At 43.5% G+C, this 23,318-nt stretch overlaps 1 protein-coding gene across 1 annotated transcript; it reads right to left on the bottom strand.

Annotated features, from left to right (window-relative positions):
- Positions 1-10,375: 10,375 nt before the first annotated feature.
- Positions 10,376-18,025, bottom strand: TNIP2 (TNFAIP3 interacting protein 2). The gene is made up of 6 exons (XM_036383095.2): positions 17,477-18,025; positions 15,091-15,396; positions 13,295-13,378; positions 12,473-12,754; positions 11,993-12,112; positions 10,376-11,517 (listed from the first exon to the last, which is right to left on the bottom strand). Exons 1-6 carry the CDS (start codon positions 17,915-17,917, stop codon positions 11,236-11,238), a joined length of 1,515 nt encoding a protein of 504 aa, XP_036238988.1. The 5' UTR covers positions 17,918-18,025; the 3' UTR covers positions 10,376-11,235.
- Between the last annotated feature and the right edge of the window lie 5,293 nt (positions 18,026-23,318).

Genomic DNA, 23,318 nt, shown 5'->3' with positions numbered 1-23,318 from the left:
GGCTTGTGAAGTTTCATCTGTTACTTCCCAAACAAGATTGAGTCTCTCTGGGAATTAAAAAAATTCAACCAGTTTTTTTTTTTATACACTTTTTGATGATTAGCAGCAGCCTAGTTACTTTGAAAGACCTGGTGTATCCCGTGAATCCCTAGTTTAAATTCATGGTCTCCTGTTATCACTTGTGCTTGTTGTGTTTTCAGCTGACTTTGGTAAGAACAGCAGGAACTCTGCACTTCTGTCAGGTTCCAGTCCTTTTCTCTCAGTCAGAGTCCAAGTCCTCGCTTTTGCTTTCATCTTTCAGTTTAATAGCAGGGTCCTAAATGTGGTATGGACACATGTGGGTTTCAGACATACACTCTAATGTAATGAAACTGTTCTATCAGGATTTTAACTTGCTGTGCTGTAGGAGACCTTAGCTATAAATGGGGCCCTGCATTAGACCTCCCATGTTTTCAAGGCCCTCTCATTTTCTATCAGTCTGTTAGCTGAGTTTTCAAAATAAGCCTGGGCATTTGAATTGAGGCATTTCTGTAGTCTGCCAAAATTAAGTGGAAGATTTGTTTCCTTCCTCTTCACCATCCATCCCTGCCAACAATGGATTTTGTCATCTTTCTTATAAACACTTCCAGAAGTGCTTGTTTTAAAAGCCATGTTGTGTGCTGTTTTTCTGATTATTCAGCACTGATTCCTGTGATAAAAGTCTTTGTCTAGTGTTTTAGCTGAGGTTTTAGTGTCTCCTCTATTCCTCCAAGGGTTATTTATTTATGTAGATCTTGAATACTTTAAACATGATAGTTAATAAATAAATACATCAAATCCATCTCAAGATCTGGGTCAGAGAGGAGAGGCAGGATAAAAAACAGACTCATTTCTCCCTTTCTTGAGCAGTGCCAAACAGCTCAAGCTCAGGTTAACCCAGGAGTCTTGGCAGGCAAGTTGAACCTGAGCCAGTGGTGTGTCCCTTGTGCTGAAGGTGGCAGCTGTTGGGCAGAGCACTGCACCATGCTGAGGGGGATGATCCTTCCCCTCTGCTCAGGCCCATCTGGAGCAGTCTGGTTCTGAACTCCCCAGTGTGAGACAGACATGGACAGAGTCCAGTCAAGGACCACCAGGGTAGTTCAGGCCTTGGTGCATCCATCAAACAAGCAGAGGTGAGAGCTGGGACTGCCCAGCCTGTCGAAGAGAAGACTCAGGGGATCTTCCAAATGCATATAAATACCTGATGTGAGGGCAGTATGGAAGATGGATCCAGACTTTTCTCAGTGGTATCCAGTGACAAAACAAGAGAGAAGGGGGCACAAGCTGAAATGCAAAATTCCATTTAAACATAAGGAAAACCTTTTTTACTGTGAGGGTGATTGAACCAGGAGTAGGTTGCATAGAGACATTGTGGATTCTTCATCCTTGAGATGGTCAAAACCTGAACTGGCCACAGCCCCAGGCAACCTGCTCTAGCTGACCCTGCTTTGAGGAGGGGATGTAGAACTACATGATCTTCAGACCTTCCTCTTCCCAAGCTCAGCTATTCTGTGGATTTTGAAAACTTTCCATTGACTGTGACAGTCATAAATTTGGCTTAGGCAAGTAATTCATGCCTAGACCTGTTGTCTTTGTTCAGAGGTTCCAGTAAGTTTCTTTCTGTGTTTCCTTTAGGTGCTGGCTCCATGCCCTTGTCCTTTTCTCTGAAGTACTCTTACATGCAGGCAGAATTTTCCATTATTGATTTAATGGATGCTTAAAAGATATTCTGCTGTTTATTTCCTAAAGGTCCCTTTCTTTATGGTCAGTCTTGGCTTCCAAATCCATAAGCTTTTATAGCCTTTTATTGTGTTTATATTATCCTTTTCCCTCTTTGACCTCTCACTTGCAGAGCTGGAATGGAAATCCCAAACTCCAGGACACACAAAGTGGTATTTTCCAAACCTGTGGTCCACACATGTTACTTGGAAGAGATTCTGGCTTTTGAATGTGAAGGATCTGCTTACCCTGGAGTCTGAATTTGTTGCTTGCTTTGAATGTCAGCCTCTTGTGTAGATCAGACTCATCTGACTCATGAGCCATTGCATCAGGAACTGGAGTGGTTGCACCAGGGTAAACAGCTGTGTAGCTACAGGTTGTACTGGTTGGGTGCATTGAAGCCCTCAACAGCTTGTGGGTGACTTGCAGGTGGTGTTGCCACTACAGGTGCTCCCTAAACTCCTTTGTAGCTGAACTTTCACTATTCAAACCATGCCTGCTTGGAAATAGGTGTTAATGATGTGTTGAAATATATTGAGCAAGGCATGTTTTGAACCACATCCTGTTGTTAGTGGACAGCAAGTGATAGGATGGGGCTGGGTGTGCTGGAGGCTTGCTATCTGTTCTACAGCTGGGATTTTTAGTCAATATAGCTTTCAAAAGTGGTGAGGGTTTGTGTTTTGTTATTTGTATAGTGCACTTAAAAAGTTGCATGATCACTGTAATTATTTAAATATGCTATCTCTGAATGTGGGCACAGCCTTAAACTGCAGCAGTGCATCAAGCCCCAGAGTAGCCTCTTCAGCCTGGGTACATCAAATCTGTCGCTGCCAAAAAATGCAAGTGAAGGGAACTTGCTGCTCCTGGCAAAAGCTGGCTAAGAGAACTTGGGTAGAGAACCAGGGGAGGATAAACAGTTCAGTAATGTGAAAAACTATGGAAAAAAGAGCCTCGGTGGAGTTTGTGGCCTGTGACAATATAAAGTGTTTGTACAGGTAACCTGAGGCTGAGATTTTTAGTGTATTTAGCTCAGGGCTTTTTCCATTAAATTACAGGGTTGTCTCATTGGAATGATGTCAAAACAGTTGCACTCTTTGCACAAAGCTTGTTCTGGTTTGTGTTAGCACCATCTCTAGAAACACTTCAAGGTTGTCCCTGTGTTGTCACTTAAGAAACGACAAGGACAACTTAAACAAGTGACAGCTCTCTGCCTTCCTTAAGTAGAAAGTTGCATAGAGGAGACTGGAACTTTGAAAGTCAGTCAAACATGAGCCATTTTAATATTAACACTTTTAAGAACATGAACCCCAGCTTGTAGAGGGCTGCTCAAAGATTCTGAAGAACTGCTGAAGAGTTACACAAGCCCAACTTCTCTTATAGACATTGGGGCCCTTTTCTTTGGATGCTGGGAACATTTATGTGCCCTGTGGTTACAGAAGCAAGAGAACACCTGTTACAAGTTATTGTCTGTTCTTCCTACTTGTTTTTGCATTATTGCAGCAAAACAGAAACATTTGCAAGCACCTATAGTGCAGGCATTCTTTTGGGGCTTGGCTCAAAATCATTCAGTTGCCCAGGCTATGGAGAGGTTCAGGTATAGATTATGGTGACTGCCTGGTCAAGGTTGTTGGCAGCTGCTGGGGGTGCAAAGGCACGAGCTGGCTGCAGGGAGGAGTAGAAGGTAGCCCTGGCCTGCCTTTCCAGGCTGTCAGAGTGGCTTTTACTGCTCAAGTGTTTCCCAACCTTGTCACTGCCCAGTGTGTGTAACAAGTGACACTGGTGCCTGCAGGAGAGTATGGCAGTGTCCTCACACCCTTTTGCAACAACTGCACGTTTCAAGTTCCTCAGCTGTGCTGAGAGGAAGTGGTTCTTCAGTCTTGCTGCCATTTCAGGAAGATTAAAGCTCCTGTAAACTTTCCCTGAGACAGTCACCTGGAAACCACAGAGGTAAAATTTAATAATTGCTCACTGCCTACCAAAGGAGATAGCACCAGAAGGAAACTGAGAACAAGGTGGGTGCAAACTGAGTTGAGGAGAAAGGCCAGGCCAGTGCAGTCCCCACTGCACAGGAGTTACCCTGGCCAGCACACACTATTTTCCCCCTCAGTGGTTATTCTTAGGAGTTGAAGACTGACATTTTGAAGGAGGGGGCGTGGTGCCATGCAACCTGTGTGTGTAGGTGCAACAAAACAAAGCCCAAAAACAGTTCACAAAATAAGCTGTCACTCATTCTTTGGGTGGTGAGGTAGTTGTGCTCATCAATTTTTTCCACTGTCCCCAGGAGCTGTCACCGTGCCGAGAGTTTAGGGGATTCCGTACCTGGTTATCAAAGGATAGATCTTGTGTGGGAGGGGAAAGCCTGCCTGCACCCCACATTGGTTCCTGGTCTCAGCCACAGACTTTATTCTCTAGAATACCCTGGTCTAGTCCATTTCTTTGCCTTGGTGTTTCTTTAAAAGAAATTATACCTTATTCCCCTTTCCAGACCCTCTCTGCTCAGTGGCAAGTGCTCCAGAGCCATCCTCTCCATTCCTGGTTTGCACATGGCAGAAACCTCCTGGGCCACCAGAGAGCCCTCCCCCTTGGGCCAAGAGACCACCAGGCCACACCTGTGCCCTGTTTATTTTGCAATATATTTTCTTTTCTGTTTATTTTCTCTCTTGCAAGAGGACTGGCCCTGAGGAAGTGCCACAGGGGAAAGTGGTGATGTTACTGCTGGAGCTGAAATGCCTTTCAATGACCACTCATCATTTTAATGGAAGAGGTACTTGAAGAAGCAAGAAGGGCAATTGCTTGGTGCTTTTGGGACCAAGCTTGGTGCTTAGAGGCTGGCCAGTGTCACAGGCTCTGGGTGCCATTGAACTCATGGTGAATCCCCAAGAGCCATTTTTGTGTTTGACTGGGATTGGAATAGGGCAAAAAGGGATTCTGATAGTGGGTAAGTGGACTGCTCAGAAAGGAGACTCTGGAGGATAGAGACACCCCTTATGACAGCAGCCAGGATCAAAAGAAGGGTCCTTTTCCTCCAGAGGTGTCTGCTTCCCATCTGCTGCCTGCTGTCCCTGGGACTGACACAAGCTCTGTCCTTCCACCTGGGCAGGTAAGAACAGGCCTTGCAGAAGGTGGAGCAGGTGCTCAGTGCTGAGGTCAGAAGAGGAGCTGAGAATCACTAAATTAGATCTGCATCACTGAGGGCAAGCCCAGGTGGTGGGAAAGAGGAGTAGGATGCTCTACTGGACTGTGCTCAGCTGTGTGTGTGAGTTGCTTCACGTCCCACTGGGTTCCACTTTCTCTTGCTAGGTGATGTTTTTTCCTGGAGTGTCTGTGGACCTTTACAGGCCTCCCTGGAGGTCTGAATTTCCCTGAGATGTGGTAGTGATAGCACAAGGGCTGATTCTTCTGTGGGTGTCTGAGCTCCTTTCTTTGTTCATTTTCCCTGTTGTATGAGCTGGACTCAATTGGTCCAAGATCTGAGCATCTTTCACCTCCCCACCTGTGAGACCTACAAGAGATGGAGCCCCTGCCCTGTTGTAGCAAGGTCTGAGACCTCCTTCCTGCACTGGGCAGGAAACAAACAGGGCTCTGTGAGCAGGACCAGCCACAGTGGGGCTGCTCCCAGAGCTGGTCTGTGTGCCTGTGGCTCTCCTCCCAGCCCAGGCCCAGCTGGTGGCTGCAGGTGGCTGGCTGGTTCAAACTGCAGCTGGCAGAGCCCAGGGAGGGCTGTGGGGGCACAGCTGGAGGGACCTGACAGCTCACCTTGCCTTTGGTGCCATCAAGGCCCTGTTCCCATAGTGTAGGATCTTGTCTCAGCAGAGGAGGTAACTGGGCATCACCCAAGTCCAGACTGCTGTGGAACTGAGGAACTCACTGTTCCTATCAGATGTGCCCTTTTGGACTGTGCAGGGGAATTCTGGGATGTGGCTGAAGGAAGCCTGGCCTGCAGCAGGAACCAAGAAGCTGAGCAAGGCATGGGGTGTTCCAGTGCTGGCCAAAGAGCTGGTGGGGCACACTCCAGGCTGCCTTTGCCCCTCCTGTATAAAGGGCCTGTGATATTTGTGTGTAACCAAGGTATCTGCCTATGAGTTTAAAAAATAACCAATTAAAATCCTTTTTATATGAAGACAGATTTCATGAGTGCAGGATGGGGGAGGAGGGTCCCACTGCTCTTTCTTCCCTCCCACTCCTTCAGAAGTGAGGGTGAAAGCCTCAGGCAAGGAGAGTTCCTGTGACCCTGAGGAGGTGGGGGTCAGCACAAGCAGCCATGGCTGCTTGGCCCAGCCATCAGCCAGATCTCCAGAAGATGTGCTGGAGGGTTGGTCTGGGGAAGGCAATCAGTGTGGTGAAGTACACACTACTAGAAGGCACCAAAAACACCCATTAAAAATCAGCTGTCTCTTAACGCCCCATCTGATTCAGTGTTCTCCATAACAGAGCCCCATGTGCCATGGAAAGATCTCAAGCTCCTGAGGGAGGCTGTTGGGCCCTCTTGACACCATACACCCTTCACATACTGTGGAGTGTTCCTGCACCAGCAGCTTCTTACCAGCAAGTGTAAAAGGAGGGGTAAACAGTGGACTAAAGAAAAAGGGGAATAACAAACACACTGAGCAGCAGTGGGAGGGTGAGATGGTGCTCGCAGGGCTCCGAGGAAGAGGGAAGAGATGAGGATCTGACTCCATGTTTCAGAAGGCTTGATTTATTATTTTATGATACATATTATATTAAAACTATACTAAAAAAATAGAAGAAAGGATTTCATCAGAAGGCTGGCTAAGAATAGAAAAAGAAAGAATTATAACAAAGGCTTGTGGCTCAGAAAGAAAGTCTGAGCCAGCTGACAGTGATTGGCCATTAATTAGAAACAACTACATGAGACCAATCACAGATGCACTTGTTGCATTCTACAGCAGCAGATAACCATTGTTTACATTTTGTTCCTGAGGTCTCTCAACTTCTCAGGAGAAAAAATCCTAAGGAAAGGATTTTTCATAAAATGTGTCTGTGACAGGAGTGGAGACACAAGTGCTGTGCCACTGGGGATGGTTGGTGCCTCCAGGAGCTCCTGTGTAAGCAGTTCCTGCAGCACCCTGTAAATCCCCAGCTGACCTTGCTGGAGCCCTGACCCCCAGGACAGGCTGCTTCAGTGAGGGTGCTGGGCTGTGTTCTGCCCCCAGAGAAGAATTTGAGGCATCAGGTAAGAAGGTAGGAGTGCTTAGCCTTATATCCCATTGCTCCTGCTGGGCTGACCTAGTGTCTCATAAGCCTTTCTTACACTTTAGGTTTTTAGTGTCTGTGTCCCAGCTCATAGCTTCTGGGGCATGGTACTATGAAATATTACTACAGCATACTTTGAATTCACATAGATTTTGTAGAAAAAGCATTTGAGACTTCCCTTTTTTAGAATGAGAAGCACTGCTGTTCTGAGTATAATGGTGTGGCATCTTGTTTGGAATTTCCCTTGCTTTCTATATATACACATGCAGCAAAGCCACAGGAAATGGAAGTTAAAAAAAAAAAAAACATAGAGCATAGGTATCTGCTTCTTGAATAAGTTTTATTCTTGTAGTTGGTTTTACAATTAGTGAGCACTTATCTTGAGGCATCATTTAAGGTTTATTTTAAAAGATGTGACATCCTAAATCATCGAAGCCTGAAGCAGACATGGACTTAGAAGTTGCACGTTATTTGAGAAACCTTTTAGGCTCTGTCCTGCCCATGCTACAAGAAAGAGCATTGTTGTTATCTTTTCTCCCTTGGGGCTTTTGGGGTAGGGACCAACTTCTGAGGCTTCTTGCATTTGTATTTTCTAAGATGCAGTGAGTCAGTATTGCCTACAGCTGCTGTCATGACTGTGTGCTCAGGGCCCACTTCTGCATGGCAACCAGCACGGTTGTTAGTAAACAGCTTTACTCCAAAATCCTGAGCAAAGTGCATTGTAATTAGGTCCAGGAGAAATGAGAACAAGCTTGCCAGCAGCTGGAGATTATATCTGAAAATCTCATTGCTGGTGAGGTGAGACAGATCCTCAGGAGCTGAGTTGCCCTCGTCTGGATTCAGGTTGGTTTAGAGAGCAAAACTGAGGAATGGTCATTTGGTGGAAGAGAAATTTTAGGAGAAGAGACTATTCATGAAGGTAATTGGACAAATCCATCTTGGCAGCTTTTAATATGTTAAGACACATTCCTCCAAGTCCCAGAAGAGGCAATTATCCTGCCTGCTCTCAGCCTCTGTGGAACTGCAGTGTCTCTGTCTGCCTTGTGTCTGGTATTGGCATGCCACTGCAGTTCAGGCAGGGCTCTGAATGAGAGATCTACAGAAGCCTAAACAGGGTTCACTTCTCTTGGGTGCCTTTATTACCAATACAGCTGATGAGGAACTGAGCCCCATCCATACAGTCAGACAGTTTTTCTGTATGATTTCAAGAGTCTCTTGTGTGAGGATGTCTTTCTGCAGTTTTACAGATGATGTGTTTCAGTGAACAAGTGTAGTACAAATGGATAATGAAAGTTCACAAAGTTTATGCTACTGAAGCTCCTTTCACTGCATGCAGTTACTTTCTTACTCATTATGCCTTTATTGCTTTCTTTTAGGAAAGGAACTGGGTTCCTGTTGCTATTCAGCTAAGCCAGACACTCTGTTTGGACAACCATCCAACAAGAAGAGAGCACTGGTGTGATGTGAGGCCAGAAGGAGCTTTTCTTAATTTAAAGGGTTCAAAAGTGCTGGAAATTCACAGCCACTTTCACTTGAGTGTTGGGAGAGTGGAGCTGACAGCTTTTATGCATTCTGGTCTGCAAGCTGAGAAATGTGGCTGGTGAAGGTAGGGGGTGGTGGCAGTTGCTGGGGATGCCTGGTGTGTATGCTTTGCCTGGTGAGGACGGGGCAGGTAAAGACTTTGTAGTGTTTTATCAAGAGACCTACCAGTGAATTTGGGTAAAAGTCAAAGCACTGCATAACAGACAACTTTTCTTAGGAGCAATAGTTTATGGCCCATCATCTGAAGCAAACATTTGCATGTAAGGCAGTGGCAGTTCTTTATAGTGTAACATTTCTTGGTTAAGCCAGAACAAGAGTCATGTTTTTTACCAGCTGGGGGAAAAAAAAAAACAAAAACCTCAGTAGAGGTAAAGTCAAACAGCTCTGAAGAGAGGCATTTTGGTATAGAAAACCAGCAGATCTGTCCTAGATTTATGCCACAGGTAGTCAAATGCCAGTCCTCATTTATTGCTCTTATTGTTTTATGTGGTAGCTGTAATCTGTGCTTGATCTGTAACTTTACCTGGTTTGGTTTGTTGGTCCAGTGTTGTCTTTGCTGGAGGTATATCCAAGTTTCCCAGCTCTGAAGTGCTCTCCTTTCCCAGGATTAGTGTGAAACTAACCTCTGCTTTGACTAGGGACTAATTCACAGAATTTAAATCCACAAGAGTAGGCACTATTAATTTTTTGTGTACTGCACATTCTCCTATCTAATTCCTGCATCTATTTCTTATTAGAAATTATTATTTCTTATTCCAGGTCAGTCTATCCAACTATACCCACAGGGACTAACATAAATGGAAATCTATAGCAGATTTCAGCCTCTGATACATATTAAAGCAGTCATCATCTCAATGCAATTAAAAAACGTACTGCCAAGACCTAACTTACTTTACTGTTCTATTTGTTTTCTGAAGTGTCTTCTAGTGTGAATCAGTACAAAACTCAAGTCCCTGTTTTGCTGTATCAATCACTGGCATTATCATACTGATAAACACTGAAGCTGTAAACCAGGCTTGTCTAATGAGAACATTCAAAAAAGTAAGATTAGCTTATGCCACAGGAAGTTTAATCATGTTTCTCAGCTTATATTCTCTGGGCTGCATCTGATCTCTAAGACCTTAAAAGGCAATGTAAAAAATGGTCACTAAAAAAAACCACCCAAAACTTTCTGCATGGTTGTGCATGTTGTGTTGGGAAGAACAAGTTGGAAGTGAATGACAGGATTGCAGTCAGTTGTAGATTAGATTAAAAGTAATCATTGCTGCATGCAAGGACCCAGGCATTGCTTTTGGTAATATCCCACCCAATATAAGAGTGGCATAAACCATCATCTTCCTCTGGGGCTGCAACAGGATCCCAAAAAGGAAATAGCCAGAAAAAAAATCCACATTCCTTTTGAAGTGTGGAATGTGGACCAAAGCAAAGCAGAAGAGAAAAGTGTTTAAAAGCATTGTCAAAGAAAACAAAAGGAAGTTTCCTTTAATTATGAAGTGCCATGGTTGCACTAGGCCTTCACTTTCTGTCCCATCCTTAACTCTTGCTCTGACACAGTGAGAAAACAATTTCAGCTTCACCTGGAGCTAAGGCTGCAAAAACCCATGGCACTTTTATATTTGTACACTTTAATTAATTGCTGATATTCCTTCTCAAAACAGTCCCCTGCTATTTGTTGAAGCTCTCTCAAGTGCAGAGAGGATAAGAAGAAATTTAAGTTAGCATTGACATAGTCACATGTGTGTGGCAGGGTAGGGGGTTAAATGTGTTCCTGTGCCTCTGAAATGTCAATCTTTCACTCAGAGATGAGGAGTGATTTTTTTTTCAACATATTTGAAAATAGTCTGAGAAGCTGGTTGTCACTAAAGTAATGAAATAACTCATATCTGAAACCATGACATTTAATTAGCCCTTAGTATAGTTCACTATTTCACACTTAAATACTTACACCAAAAGAGATTTTTTGGACCCCTTTTGTAGTAAAGCAAATGTACAATCACTTTTATTATAAAAATAATCCTTAGGTCAAATAGTAATACAAACAATAATTAGACAAATATCCATTCACAAATCTGTAAGACAGATATTTATGGCACAGGCAATATAAATATCCCTGTACCTTGTTTCTGTGCAAAAAAGACAGGCTAGTTTTAGTCAATAACCAGCCCTTTTATGTTTTCTTCACTTCTTCTGATTTCAGTTAAACAGAAGGATTTTCAGATGAGATGTTTGAAAGTTCAGCCTCAAGAGTCAAGAAAATACTTTCGCTTCTAATCCAGATAAAGCACAGTAAGATTTTTCCTATCTTCTGCCAAAATATTCCTTCCTGTTCTTCAGCCTACATTTTTTGGAAGAGGAGGAACATTTCAAGTTCAGTAATTTTTTTCACAAGCCATCAGACTGTAGAGAATTAGAGAATTAGACCCAAATAAAGTCAAGCTGCACTCTGAAGCTAAACTACCACTGGAGGTTTCAGTTTAGTTTGTAGTAGAATCTCCATTACACTTGCTTTCCTTGTAGCTGTCAAAAATAGTTCTTCAGAAAAACACTTTGCATTTTTTTGAAGCCTTTCACACAGTCCAAGAGAAGGCAAAATCAAGTAAGAGGTAGATATTGTTCATCCTCCTAATTCCCCAGAGCTCTCCATTTGAATTACTCTGTTTTAGGACTGTAGGAGATACATGTATAGAGCAAGTTTTATGTCTATAAAAGTAGTGATTGACTTACACCCCTACATCCTATGGGTCACTGGCAACATTCAGCAACGTGCTTGAGGAATTCATCACTGAGTTCATCGCTGAAAAACCTCATGCAGTGAGGGCATCTGAGTTCACCCTGTGCCCTGCCTTCAGATCCCGAGTTTCCATTGTCCCCAGGAGGAGAAGCTTGTTCAGACTGTGAGTTTGTTCTTCTTGTGCCTGTCTGGCCTGGGCTGTTGCCTCGTAGGTGTTCCACATTTGTCTGAACGAACAAATGATTTTGGTTACCACTGTGAACTCTGAAATGACTACTTTTGTCTCTGGAGTCCTAGAAAGAGAAAGAAGAGCTCTTGAAAAAGATGCAATAAGAATACATTTTTTAACAGGTGATATTTTATCACCTTGATCTGAAACACCACTCAAATATTTATCTTGTAAATAAATCATTAATCAGTTTTTGCAGTGTTATTAATATTGTTGTAAAGAAGGTTTGTAGAAAACACAGAATACAGCCAGTGTGCTAATTTAAAGATGCCAAGAGTCATGGCTGTCCAGTGCCTTCTTAGAATTCACCCTTCCAATATTGATCCAAAAGCAGAAGAAAAAGGGACTGGAAAGGGGTATTACATCTGAACTGGGAAGCATCTCCAGAAGAACTGACTATGAAACAATCAAAGTTTTTGATAGCTGCTGAAACTGTTTCAGAAGTACTAAGATATTTTTTAAATAGACTTAAAAGTATATTTTAGTCCCAAATCCTGTTGTCATGCTTAAATTAAAGCAGGAGCATACTCCTTTCTTACCTGTCTTCTTGCTAGCTGGTGTTGCAGACATGCAACTTCTGCCTGCAGTTCTTGTATTTTACTCTGTGCTCGTTCTCTGTCTGATCTCTCGGATGTGAAATCGTCTTTATAAACCAGGACCTGAATTAGAATTATTATGTTAATATTTTATACATTAGAGCATTGGCAGGTTAGATTGAAAAGCTGAAACTGATTCCTTTGTTACTTATTCCCAGAATGTCAGTATTATCTTCTCTATCATTTCAAAGGTGTTTGTATTTCTTTTACAGATCTTTCATATTCTGTGTTAAGGCCAGCAGAACTGCATGGGGTTCTTTAAGTAGTGAGTTTCCTTTAAATCTGTGTTGTTAAGTATCTGTATAGCCAAACGTGCACAGACAGGCAGATCTCCAAAAAAGAAATCCCTTTTTCCCCCTTGGACTTCAGTGATCTGGGAAGAAACTAAGAATTCCCATGTGTAGGAAAAAGAAACATAATGACCTGTTGCTCCAGCATTTGTATTCGCTCATGATCTCCTTCACAAGCCTTCTTCATGTCTTCCAGCTCTCTCTTGGTTTTTATGCACTCATTCATTTTCTCTTCCAGTAGTTTGTTTAACCGGAAGATCTCCTTGTGCATCAGTTCAGAATTCCTTTGTGCTGGAGTTCCTCCCTGGTGCTGCTCCAGCTGGGACTTCATCTCCTTCAGCTGCAGGTGGAGTCGCTTCACGTACTCGTCCCTGCTCGCGTCGTACTTCTGCCATTTTGCATTTAAATCTTCCACCTGAAAGTTCATCCAGGAGAGGCATGAAGAACAGGGAGACACAAACTTCCAAGCTTTCATAGGCTGTCTAGAATTGCAGGACCAAAATCCTCTAGGGGATAATGCAACATGCTGACTCCACCCCTGAGGGTGAGTAAGTCACTGTACAGGAGAGCAGGAGATGATTGTGCAGACTCTTCACAATCTCCCAGCCTTCCCATCTCATAGTCCAAAGGGACAGTATTAAATAATGTGGAAAGGGAGGGGTCTAGTGGGCCTAGTGCTGTTCTTCTGGGGTGGAATACTGATCCATTAAAAGGAACATGAAAATTTTCTTGTGCACTGTATTTTTAACAACAAAAATCCAGTGTGTTAGAAATTATGTAATAAGTTGTTCTTAGCTAAGGGAACCAAAATTATGTGCTGTGTTGAAAGGACTAAGAAAAACTGTCTTGCTGTAAACTGCCATGTAAATAGATTAACCAGACTTATCTATTCCAAATTTACTCTAATACAAAATACTTAACAAATATTAATCTGTAACAAAATGAAAGTACTCACGTGAGCTACTTTTTGTTTTAACATCCTGTTTTCCTCTTGTAAGTTGCAGATGAGAGACTGAAGTGAAGTTTCATTGTCTAAAAGCTGTAATTTTCAGATAAAGTTAGGTGTTACTTTAACATAAAAATCTCAGATGCTGTGTGGCTGTGCTGTTAACTAGAAGTAATCTTTTTTCTTTTTTTTAATGGGATGTGTAATGACATACATCTAAGTTTTTATGACCTCAGTATTGCTATTAAATAGACCTCATGACAACAGTGTTTAAGAGTTTACACAAAACTGCTTGTCTGGAGTGGGAGAACACATGACAAAGGCACAGATATGCCTTCATCTTGCTTTGTTATTACTGTCAATTTTGGCCAGTACTAGGAAGAAATTACTGAGGGGAAAAAACCCTGCTTGCTAAATAATTGACTAAAATGATACCTCTTTTTTACAGTTGTGACATCTGCTTAAAAAAACCCCAGCGTACGTGAGTAATATAGAACACTTTTGTGCAAAATTCCCTAGAATCAGCTAGTAATGGCATCTGAAATTTCTCCTCTTCAGCAGGGAAGTCCCCACTATACAAGGTTAGCTTCTTATTGCATATATCAAAGTCAATCAAGCTTCCTGTCTATCAATTACACATTAAATATGATAATGCCAAATGCTTCAAGTCCCTTAAAAAGTCATTTTTTCTTCTATCTACTCAACCCCTATTTCTTACAGGTAACTTTAATGTAAGTTTTCTTTGGAAACACTTCTGGGATGTCTAACAAAGCAGACATGAGTATGTATGGAGTTCATCACAACAGCACAGATGAGTGGTCATGTGGAAAACAGCATTACCACGGTGTAGCAGTAAGAGCATAAGTCAGAATTATTCATTTTTGTGAGAACTGTCTGTAGCACCCTACTCACCACTCTGATCTGTTACTAGAGGCAGCACTGCTAATGTTATTTCCTTATGGTGTTTTAATGAATTACCTCATTTTAATGAATATTTAATGAATGACTCTCAGCCATCAGAACTTCTGGAACAACAGAACGATGATCTACCTTTACCCCATGCTGAGAACTTTTACTGAAGCCTCAACAGCCATTAGCAAAGTACACCAAAATCCAGGTGTTTCTTTGTGCCCTGCAGTAGCACTTCTGACACTGTCCTGTTATGAAGCCTTTTTTTTTTAAAACACCCCCCTGAAGAGAAGCATTGCCCTGCACTCAGAGGCCAGGGGGAATCCCAGAGCTAAAAAAAAGGTAAGACACCTTGACTCATATTCCACTAACCAACTTTCTGTAGGGCTGTACTACGTGTGCAAAGCCAAATCCTGATCCGAGAAGACCACACGTTACAGAGTTCTTAACATAAAAACTGCTTTGAAATACCTCTACTTTGTTCTGTGATTTTGGTACTTAAACAAGCTATCAGGAGAGATAGGCTTCAAAATCACAGCACCATCTAGTGCTGCACAGAAGCAGGGGTGGTATAAGGTAGGTACTGTCTCCTGTGTATTGAGGGAAGAACTGTGATCATGGAATTGCTGAGGTTGGACAAAACCTCTCAAGTTCTTCTCCTCTCCAAAAAGAGCCTCTGACGATGAGATGGACAAAGGTGAAGTGGTAGACAATTGCTTCTATCCTGAATTTCAGATACACAGAATTATTTACCATTGCCATGGCAGTCTTAACACCCTACATGAAATTATTTAAAGGGCTGTTCTCACCATTCCCCAGTTACAGCTATCATACTGTAATTAACATCTCAGAAGCTAGTAAGACTTTAAAGACACACACAGTAGCTGTAAGAATACCTGATTAGATCTTTCTGTAGGTATCTGGTCATCTGAATTCCTCTTCTCTTTTCTTTGCTTCTCTTCTAGACATTTTGCCAGATGTTGGCACATTTCTGCTGTGGACGCTAATTTGCGTGTAAGCTGGTGAGTTTCATCCGTGAGTGAACGGCACAAAACATCACTGGTGGCCTGAGCCTTCTCCCTCTCGGCCAAAGTCTTCTGCAGGCGTAAGATTTCTCTCTCCTTTTCATATGGAGGCTGATTTATCATCTGCTGTATCTCTCCATTTTTCTCCTCTAGCTGCTGATTCAACTTCTGCACTTCCTAAACAGAGGGGGGGAGGGAAAGTTACTTAAAAGCAAAATAAAGTCAAAAGCCAAAATATATCTTAGACTGACTTCAATATTGCAGTAATTCCTTATTGCTCCTGCACTCATTGCAAAGTACTTAAAAAGTAGATCAAATCCATTTCATTTCTGTATGTTCACAAGACCTTGGAACTGTTGGATCAATCAATCAAGAACTGCTCAGGCAGCCATGCAAACACTTTCTAATCAGTAGAATGGAGGAACAAGCAGCAAAAATTCATGAAGATTTTATGACTATACAGCAGCAACAAAAACAAGAAACAAACTAATTTAAGATTAATAACTGTGGAGACTGAAAAATACTTACAGGTCCTGTACACTACCATATAATAGAGATTTTCCTCAAAAGAAAAAAAGGAACTGTTAAGTTATCCAATCCAGTGAAGTGTATTCGCTGCCTGGCACTGTCACAAGGACAAAACAGAGCAACTTTCCCACCTAGGAAAGGATGGGAATGGTAAGGTAAGGACAAGCAAGCAGAAAATAAAATCCATGTGGCAGCAGTGGCTCTAGTTTGACCACAGTGACCCCAGGTACACAAGGGGGTCTGACACACCCCTAGGAAACAACTGTGTATTTGTTTCTGCAGCTCCTTGCCCTGTTGGGTGCTCTCTGGGATCATCCACACTGCATTAACATCTCTGCAGGTGTTTTGGCAAGGAAGAGGTTAGCTTGGTGACTGGTGCAAACCACCTGTAGTTCCATGTTCTGCCTTTGTAAACAAACAAGCTGGTACCAGAAACCTCTGCAGCACTGCTCCTCCAGAACTGAGGATCTCTGGATGCCAGTGCAGACCTTGGGACAGCTCCTATCCCAGCTCTACCATTCCAGTTCTCAGGAGTGCTAATAGAGCTGTAAATCACTGGGAGCACTCTCTGCCAGCACACTGGCCTCTGGCTTCACAAAAATGTCTTTTTTATTTGGTTATTATTTAGTGCCAATTACTTCAGTGATCTGATTTGGCATAGCATTTTATTCTTTCAAGAAATAAACATTAATATCTGACATAGATAAACAGCACTTGTTCTTATTACTGGCATTTACATTCTTTAGCTTCATGCTGAATGCTAAGCTTCCCCTTTAAAGATATTCAGCATCAGCCTTTCAAATATATTCAGATACCATAGGTTTGTCATCTGTCTGCAAAGTGTCAGTGAGATCATCTCTTATAACAAATTTCCAAACATGAACTTTTTAATATGTATTTTAGGTGAATGTCATATATGGAAAATGTTTTGTATAAGCATTAGGTCAAGAGATTACTCTTGTATAAGCATTAGGTCAAGAGATTACTTATGACAAAAACACTTGTTTCAGTTTTAACTACTGCTGCTCAGTTTGGAAATTACTTCATGCAGCTTCATCTAGAAATAAATGCTTTAAAAATCTTTGAGAATTTCAGACTGAACCTGGGAAACTCTTAATGACAGTAACCAAAACAGTACTTGGGCAGTTTTCAGGTTTTTTTTTTTCTTTCAAGAAAAGCACTGATTTCCCTAATCTATCTCTCCAGACTTCTCAGTTACTTCTTCAAATATGAACGTGCTACCTCACTGTCAAAAGAAAAATCCATTTTTAAGAGCACTTCAAACAAAACACTGTAATAGAAAAATTCGTGTCATCAGCTGATTATCTGATAAATTCAGGGAGGTTTTTACTATTTTTCTTTCTCCTTATGAAAACAGTTGTATGAAGATCTATAGTGCCCTGCTAAGCTTTTGCTTTAGGATTTTATCGTTTGCCTTTTTGAAGTGAACGCAGGGGGCGCCACGTTTGGACACAAACGAGCGAGTTGCTTCGGGCACCCGGGGATGGAGCGGGCATCGCTCGAAGGGGCTGCAGCCCTCGCTGTCAGCGCCGCTTCCTGCGCGCCTGCAGCCGCTCGCAGCACCAGGAGCGCCGCGGGGGCAGAACGCCCGCACCCTCCGCCCGCACCGCGCTCCCGAGGGAAGGGAAGGCGCTGCTGATGCTGCGCCGCTCCCGAGGGAAGCAAAGGCGCTGCTGATGCTGCGCTCCCTGCGCGCCCGCGGCTGTACCTGGCTCAGCGTCTCCGCTCTCCGCGTCGAGAGGCGCTCGCTGTCGCGGGCCTGCTCCAGCTGCTCCAGCAGGCTCTCCACCAGCGAGCGGGCCGGCTCCGCGCCCGCCGCCGCATCCCCGCCCGCCGCCGGGCCAGGCTGCCGCTGCCGGGCCAGGCTGCCCCGCAGCTCCCGGATCGTCGCCTCCTTGGCCGCCAGCTGCAGCTGGAGGTGCTTCAGCTGCTGTGCAGACTCGTGGTACAAGGTGCAGAGCGCGTTGTACCGAGGCACTTTATTCTTCAAGCTCCTGTTCTCCCGGTGCAGCTTCTCCAGCGTCTCCTCCACTTGCCTGAAGCGGGTCACCAGGGGGTCTGTGCTGCCGGCCTCGCTTACCGAGCACATGGCCGGGGCAGCTCCCTTCTGTTCCTTCTCCAGGGCGAGCAGGAGCCCGGACAGGTGCATAAAACCCCGGAGCGCAGCAGCACCGAGGCAGCGACAGCGGCTTCGCTCTTCCGCCTTCCCCGCCGGGGGAGGAGGCAGCCGCTCCCTTTAAGGGCTCGCAGGACCCGCCTGTGCCGCGGCTTTTTTTCTGCGGCTGGGGCCGGGCCGGGCCGAGCTCCGCCTGCGGGGGAGAACCCCTGCCGTGCCGAGCGCCCTTTCCCCAATGGCCCGCGCGGGATGCGGCCCCGGGGGCAGCGCTGCCCGGGGAACCCCGGCAGAGGCGAGCGGGAGAACCGGCACCGGGGGCGGGGGGAGAAACCCGGGGGCGAGCGGGAGGCTCGGGGGCACGGGGGAAGTCCCGGCGGGGCGGGGGGAACGGGGGCAGGCGGCAGGAGGGGCGCCGGGGGGAGCGGGGCTCCCGGCGCACCGAGGGTCTCTCGGCGGCTGGCGGGCGGCGCTGGCTCCGCGTTGCGAAAGCCCCGGAGCGCCGCGTCCTCCCGGCGCCGCTGCGGGAATTCCCGGCTCGGAGCGGGACTTTCCCCGCTGGCGGCGACCCCCGGGCTCTCGGCCCTCCCCGCTCCGCCGGCCCCGGGGCAGCAGCCGGAGAAGAAAGGCCCAGGAATCCTCTCTCGATGGTTGTGTCTGCAGCGGTGGCGAGGGGATGGCTCCGCAGCCGGGCAGAGCAGCCCGTCCCCCCTCACAAGCCCCGTACCTGTGCAGGTGTGGAAGAGGAACTTCCTTAGCAAAGACCTCGAACAGACCAAAATCTTCGGCCGTCTAAATCTATATCACCAGCCAATGTTTATGCTCTCAGGGTGAGGTAATGAGAGCAAAAGTAGCTGCTTCACACTGAATAAACTGCTGCCCACTGGCTGCCTGTATGGTGGAGAACTTTTTTATTGGCAGCAGAGAGACAGAACTTGTTAATCAAGAATATCACTGCCAGGGAGTAACAGTGGTGTAGTATTTCTCATGCGGTATGGTAAGCTGGACTGAGAGAAAGCATATTTTGGATTGGTTTAGTTATGTCCATGTTATCATTCTGATGGAACCAAGTGGGAGGAAAGAGCCTTACACCAGTACAAAAATAAGTCCCAGGGTTACATTTGGTTATAATTTGCAATAGTATTTACTGTGTGTACATGCATGCATGTGCATCATTATGTGTACAACACAGAGCTCCATGTGTGCACACAGCCTTAGTGCACAAGGTTCAGCACAGCCACGGGAGATGTGTCTGGCATAAGTGCCTAAAATACAGCAAATGGAAAATCACCACATGCTGCTGGTGCAGGCAGCAAAAAGAGGAGACTTTAGACAATGTGATAGAGAGCAGCCTCCTGTGTTAGCAGGTCTCAGGATAAAAAGACAGCAATGAATAATTTGTGTGGAATAATTTACAGGAATGGGAACATGATGAAAGGAAAAGATGGTGAACTTCAAAGTTGAGATTGTCAGTTCACCCTGGTGATGTCTAAAGACCTCCTGAGGTTCCTCTTAACATGAATTATCCTGTGATTCAATCAAGCTTTTTGAGGTGGAAAGTCATTACTTTGTCACCTTAATTATTCTAGCAAGAATTAGGAGTAATAAATTCAAAACAGTCTGTTAGCTTAGGTGTTCTAAAAATATAACTGAATTTTATAGAAGTTTATTTCACAGAAGACTCTGTGTGACAGAAAGGGTAAAACACTTGTTTGTGGTACAGGTCCCTGGCTTATTTGTTATTTCATCTAATACTGTAAATATCAAATTATTTAGGACAATTAAAAATGTGTGGAAGTTGAGGGAATATAATTTTTTATTTTTTACTTGTACAAAGTTATATCCCATACCCTTAAGATGCTGATTTTGCTGTGAAGAAAGTAAAGTTCCTGCTTTAAAATACCTGTACTTTGTCATTTTCATATACACTGTAAAGAAACGTGAAAAAAACCACATAAGGCTTCATGTTACATTTTCATTATAGTGTTACAGTCAGAGCTAACTGAAGAATTTGCAGCAATATTGCTTTTGCTGACTGTCAAAATATTTTGTAGAAACGTATGATGAAGCCCTGGTACTGGAGAAATGTTTGGTTTCCTGCCAATTAATTAGCAAAGCACAAGGAAACTCAGCCATGCCATGTATGCAGATGGGGCAAGCATCAGGGAATTTAGTTAGCTGCAAAATAGAATCCTTTATAATACAGTTACATTTGCAGTAGTGTGTTAGTATATTAAAATAGAGCATTACTGAAAATCTGGAATTACTGGTGCCTTGGATGAAGGCAGCATTCCCCCAGGAAAACACCAATGACTCCAGGGAAATTTGACCTGCGTAAGTGCTGAGTAAGAAGCTGATCCCTCGTGTACTTGGGAATGCCCTGAGATGACTGTTTCCTTTTGTCACTTCTGAAATACAGAGGAATTCCTGGGAATTCAGTCAAAGGAGCTGCTGCCAAAGAATGAGTCACATCTTGCTGTGTTTCTAGCACCTGGCTTTTCCTGGATTGCCTCTCCTGCACTCTTACCCAGTTTGTTGATAAAGCAGCTGCTTGGTGCTGTGGCACACTTGTTCTTTTTGGGGTTGCACAATTCTGAGGGCTTATTAAGTACTGTGTAAACAACAGGTATGCTCTGCACGACTTAATATAAAGAAAAGAAAGTTTATTTTCCATACTGTACTGGTTTCAACATGAAATATAAGGTGAAGTTCACTTTAACTCTTTCTCAGCAGGGTGTAACAGGATAGATGTGATTAAACCCATGTGGGGAAAATTTGACCTCAGATTTTGTTAAAGAACTCTTAACAAAGCTGTTTTGAATAAGTAATTCTGTGCACATCACAATTTACCATCATGTGTGAGATGCATCATAAACTGCATGAAAAAAGGGATTAGATACTGCTTAGAAACAAAAAGAAAGTGAAATTGCTCCTAGGAAAGCAGAAAGAAAGGAAGGTGAACAGTATGGTCAGATTAATGAAGGGTTCATACATGTACATATATTTAAATTTTCATTTTTAAGCATGAATTATTTGTTGAGGGGGTAAGAATAATTCCTCTAAATGTTCTATTTCTGTAACATTAGAGAAAATCTTGTGAGTTTTTTTATTTCAAAGATTAATTCTCTGTGGACAAGACTATACAGCATATTGGAGGGTTCTGTCATTTTCTAAAGAGTGACCTCTACTCAATTTGTAAGAAATTGTATTTTTTACTTGTGAACTCCAGATGTCATTCAGCCAATCAAGCTGTGGTTTACCCCATGGTCTTAAGTCACCACTAATTGTCCTGGAGGGTAAGTTGTGACACAATGATACTTAAAAAGGGTTGGAATTGCCTTGAGGTGATTAAACAGAGCTAATTAGAAATTTGTAAGTGATCCTCTGACTGCTGTAGGCTGAAAAAAAAAGCAGTAAGTTCCCATTTCCCTTGCTGTAGAACATGCAGTGCAAAAGGGAGAAAACCTGTAAAATAATCTGACATTTTCCCTGCTACATAAGATGCTACCAGAAATCTCTGTGTGTGTCCAAAAATCTGATTTTCATGCTGAACAACTGAAGTGCTGGTGCTTTTGTGACTCATAGATCAGCAGTAATTATGAGCTGCAGGCATGTTTACACTCCTTCCATGGGCAGGACTAAACATCCTTTCTATACATCACTGTATTGGATGTTCTGGTGAGATAATGTTCAACATGTTTTACTGCTGGAATGACAAAGTCCCTGAGAGGTTGGCCTGAGGGGTGCCAGGATTCCCAAAACTGGATGAACTCATGTCTATGACATACATCTGTGGCCATCTGTCTGCACTGGGGCTCTGACCAGTCTTGTTTTCTGTTTACACACATGAAAATATTTCCTTTAGCTAGGGGAAATAGAATGGGGGTCTATTTATTTCTAATGTAAGATTTTTTTCCCTGCTGTGGTGGTGGTGGTGGCAGCTTTGGGTTGTTTGTTTGGTTTTTTTGGGGTGGGGTTGTTTGGTTTTTTTGTATGTGGGGGTTTTTTTCGTTTGTTTGTTTTGTTGGGGTTTTCTTATTGTTGTTCTTGTTGTTTTGGTTTTGTTTTTACATGGTTTGCCCTTTGGAGAATGTAAAAACCAAAAGTGTTTTGATGCAGGGGGCAGAGTCCCAGGGCCCATGTTCTTCGTCACAGTAGGGCTGAAATGACCAGGATGAGCTGGACAATGACACTGGTCAGATCCATAGCAAGGCCAACAGTTTTCCCTAAGAGGTTTTTCTTTCACATTTGTATGGGCTGAGCTGGCTCAGTCTCATCCTGATGGGTGTTTGTAGATAAGCTGGATGCACTCTTGTAGGGGTCTCTCAGCAGGCCCTTGATCTGTTTGTGTCCATGCCAAGGCAAGAGCTTTCTGTTGTGCCTTGTTATTCCTCAGTGCTTTGGCTCTTTGCTCAGCTCACCCTCCTGTGCTCACTGTCTGTATGTTCAGCTGTTTCAGGCCCTGCTTTGGTTTCCCCTGCATGGTCTCACTTTTGCAGGTTCTCTTTTGTCTGCCCATGGCCCAATAGCAGCAGTTGCCTCAGTCTGACCTTGCAGGCTGGCGTTGATTGCAGTGCTGCTGCTGCCCCTGGATCTGAGAAGTTCAAGCAGTTTCCTTGGTTCTTTGGAAAACCTTATCATGATGTCACTGATTTTTGAGCTGTGATTCTATTTACAAGAATGTAAAAAGCTCTCTGGTGCATTAGCTGTGCAACAAGTGGAGGCTGTTTCCTTATTCACAGGCTTAGGTTACTCTACTTAAAAGCAAATTACTTCTTTGAGCTTGTTCTGGATAAAACCTTGGGGTTTGCCCATGTCTATTTATTCCTGTTGAGCAGTGCAGGATATGCTGGCTTGTAGTTGTCATAGGAAACCTTTTCCTAAATCTGATGATTTGAAATACTGCAGACAATTTTTTTGTGTGCTGCAGGAAACAGCTTTCCTAACTCTTAATATATGATCCATGTTCCAGACTTTTTGTGGATTCTATATATATATTAAATGGATTTTCTGCTTTGGTTAATATGGAGTGATGTGAGTTTTCTGGTTTCAGTTATTCACCTTTCCTCAAAGGCCAGCTAATTTTAAGGGGAAAAAATAAAATTATTAATTCTGAATAACTTGGCATTCACTTGCAAGACTGGAAAAAAAGGTTTGCAGGTAAAATCTTAGTTGTTTGCAGATTTGTTTGATATGTTAATGTTGTGTAATGAAACCTCCTAAAGTGGTGTCCATGATGTTTCTGATCAAAACCACTCATTCTAACTAGAACAAAACCAGTTTCAACATTTTTGATCTTTAGCTTTTTCTTTTTAGCAAACAGACTTCTTGAGTTTGGTTAGATAAATTTCTGATCTAAATGTCTTATTTTATACATTAGTTTTAAAGGATGATGGGGAAAGGTGATTTCCTAAGACTGTCAGGAACCTCAAAATAA

Source organism: Molothrus ater, chromosome 4, assembly GCF_012460135.2.
Source record: "Molothrus ater isolate BHLD 08-10-18 breed brown headed cowbird chromosome 4, BPBGC_Mater_1.1, whole genome shotgun sequence".
Taxonomy (NCBI): Eukaryota; Metazoa; Chordata; class Aves; order Passeriformes; family Icteridae; genus Molothrus; species Molothrus ater.
This window is presented reverse-complemented; position numbering and strand designations above follow the sequence as displayed.